Below are 8,355 nucleotides of genomic sequence, written 5' to 3'. Positions count from 1 at the left end.
TGGTCTTAATAGCCCAAATACAACGTCTAATGAAGAAGAAAATGGAATTTATTGTATTAGAAATGTATATTGTCATGTAATCCTGCTCACATGATCATAATTTCACACCATTAAAAACAACACTAACAGATGAGGAAACATGCGAAACACTTCAGGACGAATATGAAGAAGTTAGAGGAAAGAAAATAGTCCAACTACTTGGTTATTTTAAATTTATTACAAGTTAGTGGCTGTTTGTGACACTACGGGTCCCGATGGGGGGACAAAAACCATCAACAGTTCAGTCTAAACTTAAAGCAGTGGTGGGCGGGTGTTTTGATGCCTTCATGTGTCCCTCGTAAACCTGAAAGACAAATGGATCTTATTGGGACTGTCAAGAGCTACTGTGTCATTACAGTGTTTAAAGTGTTTAAAATCCAAGTGAAGCCACACCAAAAACATTTGATTGTATTGTGTTCCATTTATAATTTCCGATCTATGTGTTTGTGTCATATATGTGTCATGTCTGTCAATTTTCCTCTTCTTTGTGTTACTTTGAAACTGTTCCATTGTAACTTGGTCTATAAACAAAGTTAATAAAGTAATGAATGAAAATCCATGGAACAACAAACTGAAGATGCAGAGTTTGAAAGATGTGGACAGATTAACAGGCAGCAAGGTTTAATAAAAAGATGCTAACGGGTTGCATTGTGGGAAATGGAGGACCCAGAGTTTTTAAAGCTTGCTTGAACTCGTGTTATTTGCAAATAAAGGTTCATCCGTTTTACTGGGAGGAATTTTTATAAATGCTCTGGAGTGCACAGGGTGTTAGTAAGAACAGAAGTGGGAAGAAAGGTTTTAATGTCAAAATGCATGTTTGGCCACAGCTGAAAGCATTAGTCTATTAATCAATTAGAAAATGAAATATATAAATATGATAATAGATAATTAATAATTTGTAATATAAGTTTTAAAATGAATTGGTTCCAGCTTCTCAAATATGAATATTTTATATTATATGATAGAAAAAAGAGAGAAAGTAGATGGTAAGTGAATATCTTTTTATGTAATGACTCTTGGTGGGCTTCAGTGAAGGGCATTTTTCAATATTTGCTGTCATTCCTTAGAGAAGATGATTAATTGATTAATCGACAAAATAATCAGCAGAATAATCGATAATGAAAGCAATCGTTAGTTGCAGCCCTTTACAGGCCACAGGATGGACAGTTTTACGTTGCACCAAAGAACACGATGTAATGACACAAACCGCTCGCTCAACTAGTGGTTTCACTATTCCCGACAGGACCTGAACGCAGCATCTGGCCAGGGGCGGGTAGGCGCTAACCGTGCAGTATGGCGGACGATGGAGACAGTTCGAGCGGACCAGTTGAAACAAGCGGCGGGCAGGGGGCAGCGGATGAGTCGGACGGGCTCGGCCTCGGCGGGATGTTGTTGAATATCAGTATTTTGGTTCTGGTGGTGGCGGTCTGTCTGGCGGTGTACCGGCGGTGGGGCAGGCGGCTCGTCTCTGACGCGGCCCAGGGCGACGAGGCCTCGGCGCTCCCCAAGATGAGGAGACGAGACTTCACTCTGGAGCAGTTGCGGGAGTACGACGGACTCCAGAACCCCCGCATCCTGATGGCTGTCAACATGAAGATTTTCGACGTGACCAGCGGCAAAACGTTTTACGGGAAAGGTGAGCGGGCAGTGGGTAGATCACGCATTGACAGCTGGGCGAGTTAGCTGACACGTCCCCGCTTGTGGTGAGTTGTCCTGAACAAAAATTTGGGCGCAAACCGTTGTGGTTAGCTTAAGCTAGCTCTTTGGCTTTGTCTGTGTTTTTGAATGGGATGCTAGCTGTTAGCTAACTAGCACTAGCATCTGGGGTCGTGCCTGTTGTGATGATGTCTGAACACCTCTGAACTTTATATTCTCGCACACTAAACATGTGAAACTTTTTCTGGTGAAAGTTGTTGAGTTAAAGCAAGATTTTAACTAGCTAGCCTGCTAACGTTAGCCTGTTAGCTTGTTGACGTGCACACAGACACACTGCACTGTCTGGATGTCTGGTCTGGAGCCGCCGCTTGTTGACAGTGATGGGACACACCATGCGTGGGCATTGGGAACTTTGCACCAAGGTTTTAATCTTAAAGGATATTAATCTTACCATAATTGCACATGTAGAGGCTAGTTTGATGTAGAAAATACGTTTTTTTAGCAGCTTGGGCCGCTGAGTATTATGCTGTGCAAAGTTAGACAGTTTATACAAATGCAGCCATTTTTAATTGTATCTCAGGGAACAAAATAACATGTTTGTGAACAAATATGAAGAGCAAATATTACCTTTCTTTACTTTCACAAAGCCTGTTTCAGTCCCCATTATCTTATACTTACATTTCTGAAAAGCAAGGCTTAGCCTGCCCAACATTTTCTCTGCCCTGACTGTCTCAGCCATCAACTCTCCAATAAACTATTATTATTCAAACACATTCCCGGCAGGCTCATGTGTCAGATCTGCTATTCCACACCGGCAGGGCCGAGCCAAGGTGCTCAATCTAGCCAGCTCACCAAATTATGACGCACAGTTTTAGAGCCACGCTGGAGTTGGCTGGGCCACATCTGAAACTGTCTGGTTGGACAGCTAGTTGATCAATCCACACGGCAGGAAAGTGATTCACGACTTGTTTGGTAATCAGTTGAAGTCGGCTGGAAACACAATATAAACATTTTCTTGGTTCGGCTTGTGGAAAGTGAGAGTTTGCTGAGTTTCACTGTTGTTCAGACAAGATAAACAGCTGGAACCCAGTGAACACGTGCATTTGTTATGATTTCTGACATTTTATGGACCCAAAGATGAATGAAACATGAGAATAATAGTCAGCCCTGTACTGCTGGTTAGAGGAGGGTCCAGCTGGAGCTCTCATTTACAGCTCAAGTCTTTCAGACATTATTCAGGCACAAATCTGGCTCAGTAAGGATTAACTAATCATTAATCGTTTTAAAAATGCCCAATTCAGAATGTCTTACAGAATCTGGATTCAATCTCTTCTAATTTTGTAAACTTTTCCCAGAGCCTTTAACAAAATGTGTTAATAAGTTCCTCACTGCCAACAGTTATATGTTTTTACCTGCACTTTAAATCGAGGTGGGTTTGCATAGGTGATTGTCTGATTGTTGTTCCTTTGTTGTGAGCCACGATTCATGACATTAAAAAAAGGCCAATGTGATTCTAATAATAGACAGTAAAATATAAACATCAGTATGTTGCTGTCGCTGTGGTGTTACTCGTGGGATTAGCAGTTTTATCTTTAAAATGCTTGTTCTTGTAGTTATGCAAGGTAGGAGCACATCTAATCTTTGAGGTGATAAGGCTTCTTTGCTTCATGGACTCTTTGACGGCGATTTGAACACTGAGTGTTTTTTCTCTCTGTTGCACAATTATGAAAAGAGGGAAACCTGAGGGCCTGCAGAGTTTTCACATGTTTGTCAGATGATGTTCTTCTGGAAGATGACGAAGGATTTAAAACACAGAGGAAACCTGAAGGAAGGCCCGTGGCGTGGTTTACGAAATGTTTAATAGAGACTGAATATAACAAGTGCCTTTTTTGAAGGGATTTTAAATGCATCTAATATAAATCAAATAACTGGAAATTGTGTAACACACGTCATTTCAACACAGTGTCCTTTATAATGTCTTCCACTTGTGTAACACTGAAATTGCAAAATCTTGAATTTAGTTTAACTTAGATATGAATTTGTTGCTGTTATTCGTAGAAGTTGCACAATAGGACAGCAACACGAGCTGGGCAATATTTGGCAGAATGCCTCAATATTGATAATTATGAATGTACTGATCTTTCAGACTTTCTCTACCCCGATACAGATTCTGATACCCCATCTCAGGGTAACTGCCGATACTGCTCTCTTTTCCCCAAATTTAAAATCTGTATGTCTTAATGTGTGCAACTAATTGCAGTCGATTGCTGTGGCGCTAAAAACTGAGTCGGCTGTGACAAAATAAATGTAACTGATGGAGAAAAAACTGTATTTTGTAATGACACTGATGCAGACGCTGTATTTAATCTCAAATATCAATATCAGTATCAAAGTATTTAGTATTGGTCGGGCTGTATTGTGTATATTATAAATAAAGTTTTAATTTGTATTTTATTACTTAACAGTTAGAAGCATTCATTTCTAATTTTTACTCAACTGAAAAAGTCCAAGTTCAGAAGTGTTATCTAGCTGCAACAATAACTATTTTTATTACTGATTAACTTGCTAATTATTTCCCAGATTAACCGTTTAGTGTGCAAAATTCCTGCAGCCAAAGATGATATATTCATTTCTTATTGTATTCGCCCATCAGTCCAAAATATTATTCAGTTGTACCTGAAGAAAAGCAACAAGGAAAAAGGAGTGACCACACAGTGGATTAAAACCCCCCAGAGAAGGTATATTAGACTGTTTCTATAAACTGTTTTAATGCCTTTCTGTCTCATGTGAAGCACTTTGAATGGCCTTGTTGTTGAAACATCACATCTGAGCAGCTGAAAACAGCGAATGTTGCTGCTTGAAAAACAAGTGAACCTATTAATCACATATCAAAATATTTGCTGATTTAATTATTGGATCGGCTGGTAGATTAATGGATTAATAGCTGCTGCTCTAATTGAACTCTAATGCATTCTTTAAGACTATTTAAAAGCACTCTTGAGATCACCAGACAAAATCATTTCCACATTAAAACGTCTTCCAGCTAATAACAACTTCATAATGAAATCCTGCTTAGTCACCCTCAACAGTGATCCAGAAAGAGAAAAGCATGTCTGATTTTCAGAAGTCCTTTTATGAACTCATTGTATCTGAGCTGCGTTCAAGTGGTTTAATTATTGGCAGCGTTGAAAGGCTTTTAATGTGAAGCAGCGTCAGTCACGTGATGTAGGTCTGAGTTAATCGCCAAGGGTTAACTCTTTGCTTCACTTCACTGTTTGTTTGTACAGTTTTTACCACTTTTTAAGCGACAGTAAAGTCGGACTCATTGTTAACCTGTTAACGACTCTACTTGTGTGTGTTTTTTCCTCAGATGGTCCTTACGGCATTTTCGCGGGTCGGGATGCTTCGAGAGGCCTGGCCACCTTCTGCCTGGAGAAAGACGCCCTGAGGGACGAGTACGACGACTTGTCGGACCTCAACGCTGTACAGATGGAGAGCGTGAGGGAGTGGGAGATGCAGTTCATGGGTACGCTTGTTTCCTGATGTTCCCACCAGAGAAAACGCTCGTCAGATATTGATTTGGCTCAGATTTCACAGATGGATTCACCGTGTTTGTCGCCCGGCCCACAGTGCCTCTGTATCTCTGCATATTCAGCCAGCTCACACTGGAGATCCGAAACACAATCACAAGACACAACTTGTGCAAGAGCATCCACTGCTTTTGAATGTTTTATTACAGTTTGAACAACGTGATTTTTGTTATTAAATTAGGACAATTTAAAGCTGCAACCAAAGCCAGCATCTGACAACAACAGATTCAGACGCTGTCCTTCAGTTTTCACTGCATTCAAATATGTTTTACTTTATGTTCAGAGAGAAATCTGCCTCTGCTGCTCGTAGAGAAAATGGATTGTAAGATGGCAGATTCACTGTGCGTCCTGTGAAAACAACAACTCTGAAAAAGCTCAGTGCTCAGAAGTAATGTTTTCTTCTGTAACGCAGATTGTTTGTTTGTTTATTTGCAAATAATAGAAACTAGAAAGACAAAATGTAAGATACAAAATAGAAAGATAATATAAAAAGATCAGAGCTGTATTTTAACAGGCTAATGTGGCATTCACGCCACATCCGGCGTTGCGGCGAAAACAGCAGTTTTCCCATTAATGCTGTATGAGGGTAGTGTGTTTAGGCTGCGGCGGTGGTAACTGCGGATGGTTCCGGGGGGAAAACGTATCACCAAAATCCAAAGATATTGATTTTAGAGCTGAAACGATTAGTCAAATAATTTATCATTCACTCGACAGAAAATCAGTTGTGATAATTTCTTAATAGTTATAGTCATTTTTAAACATTCCCTAGATTTGCAGCCTTTCTCTGCTGCATGTGTTGGGTAACTGAGTATCTGATGATCGATTGAGAAAATAACCTGCAGATTAATCGATAATGAAAGTAATCGTTAGTTGCAGCCCTAAATGAGTTTACTATCATAATGCTAAGACAACCAGAAAATATTCACAATCAAAAATGGTAATTTCTGCATAAAATAATCCATCTATTATCAAAAGAGTTCTGTCGATCAACTAATTGATTCACCGACTGATCGTTTCAGCTCAAAAAGGGTCATTTCTGAAATGTGCAGTTGAACAAATTTAGAGTGAACTTAGAACCGAAGTGCAATAAACCAAAACTAAAAATACCCTCTGCCACCACATCCGCTGAAGAACAGTTAACAACAGGAAACAGTGAAGGACTGGAAGGAAACTGAGGCTTTCTCATGTGTCTCCTTCTTCTTCTTATTATTCTGAATGATCTTATTATAGTCTGTCGTTTTAAAATCAAAGCCAGTGTTTTATTTAAAGTCTAGAGTCCTTTTTGAATCCTGGGTGTCTAATTTTGGACTAAGTAATGTCTGGCCTCTGCTTACTTAAATATCAAGTCTCTGGACGCTCGATGCAAGTAACACGTTTAAAGCTGGACCGGGCAGCTCTGGAAGCTGGCGTCCCCAAACGGTGGCTGATTAAATCGTGTAAGAAGATGTCAGTAAATGACTCGCAGCATGTTGTTTATCACCCCGGCTGCTCTGAGAGTCCGGCGGCGTCCCTGATGTTCAGGACAACATTCAGGGCAAATCTGAAGCTGAAACAAGTAGTCCATTAATAGATTAGTCACAAAACTAATCGGCAACTGTTTCGATAACGGTAATAAATAATATCTGTGGGGTTTGGACTGTTTGTCTGTTGCAATATGTCACTTTCCTGCCTGGAAACTAATAATTATTACCATTCTCTCAATTAATCGTTTGGTTGAGAATATATAAACAGGCTGATTAGATTTAGAAGTCCCGGTTTACGTCTTCCTTACAAAGTTCTTGACCTGTCGGGGAATTTATAGATGAATTGATTAATAAGGCAAATAATCGATGACTGCCACTAAAAGTTATTTTCTTTATTGAATGTGGATATTTTTGTAATAAATTCGTAACTTTTCAGAAAACAAATGTCAGAAAATAGTTAACAATATCATCAAAGTTTCAAAGTTTTCATGTGTCTTATTTTGCCCAACCAACAGTCCAAAACCCCAAAATATTCACTTTACTATCAAATACGTTGAGCTGAAACGATAAATCAAAATTGGCAACAATTTTGATAATTGAGAGTTTTTCATTTTTCAAGCACAAATTCACTTTTTCAGCCTCTCAAATTAAAATATTTCCTGCTTTTCTTTGTTTTCCATGATTGTAAACGGAGTGTTTGTGGTTCTGGACTACTTGCATGACTTTTGTTGAGGAAGTTGTGATGTGCTTTTATCACGTTTATCAAATATTTAGTAGATTATTTGAGAAAATGATCAGCAGATTAATTGATGATGAAATTAATGTTTAGTTGCAGCAAATCAAACAAAAATCAAATGAATTGACATTTTTGCTTGAAGGAAAACTCAAATGATTAACCGATAATAGTTTCTGATTCTGTTGACTAAATGATTAAGTGACTAATTGTTTAAACTCCAACATAACTTGGATGTTTTAACTTTGCCTCCTTTTTTAACATTTTATCGACGTCTTCCAGAAAAATACGATTACGTGGGGAGGTTGCTGAAACCTGGAGACGAGCCGTCGGAGTACACGGACGAGGAGGACATCAAGGACCACCTGAAGCACGACTGAGCGGTTCCATCACATCGACCAAAGCCAGGAGCCCCAAACAGCTGCGACAGACCGCCCCCCAGCCCCCCCCAGACCTCCTCCTCCTGCCCCATCGATCTACCTGCCACTCCTTTCTCCTGCCCCTACTCCCCCAAACTCCTCACCTCCTGAATCTGTCCGGTGCCGTCGTGGCTGTTATGGAAGGGCAGGACTCAAGTCTCGACGCCCAGACCTCCCTCCCTCTTCATCCTGCGAAGACCACCACCAACAGAAAGCGATTGAAAACCTTCGACGAGGGAAAACATGTCTGGGGGAGAGAGAGAGAGAGAGGGGGGGGGGGGCGGGTTGTGCTATTAGCTGTATTTGAAACAAAACCACAAAATATTTTAGTCATTTCTCCAGAGGGGGGGGGAAAGTGTGGTCGCCGCTGAACGCTGGGTGGAGGTTGGGTGGAGGTTGGTCCGAGGTAGTCAGAGAAACACATTGGTCGAAGCTGATCAGTGGATCGGGACGGG

At 40.3% G+C, this 8,355-nt stretch overlaps 1 protein-coding gene across 1 annotated transcript; it reads left to right on the top strand.

Annotated features, from left to right (window-relative positions):
* Nucleotides 1–1,332: 1,332 nt before the first annotated feature.
* pgrmc2 (progesterone receptor membrane component 2) lies at nucleotides 1,333–8,132 on the top strand. Its single transcript, XM_070920578.1, has 3 exons — nucleotides 1,333–1,675; nucleotides 5,066–5,221; nucleotides 7,764–8,132. Exons 1-3 carry the CDS (start codon nucleotides 1,333–1,335, stop codon nucleotides 7,859–7,861), a joined length of 597 nt encoding a protein of 198 aa, XP_070776679.1. The 3' UTR covers nucleotides 7,862–8,132.
* The last annotated feature ends 223 nt before the right edge of the window (nucleotides 8,133–8,355 follow it).

This window comes from Enoplosus armatus, chromosome 15 (genome assembly GCF_043641665.1).
Source record: "Enoplosus armatus isolate fEnoArm2 chromosome 15, fEnoArm2.hap1, whole genome shotgun sequence".
Lineage (NCBI taxonomy): Eukaryota > Metazoa > Chordata > Actinopteri > Centrarchiformes > Enoplosidae > Enoplosus > Enoplosus armatus.
The sequence above is the reverse complement of the archived record's forward strand: the minus strand, read 5'-3'. Positions and strand labels throughout refer to the sequence as shown.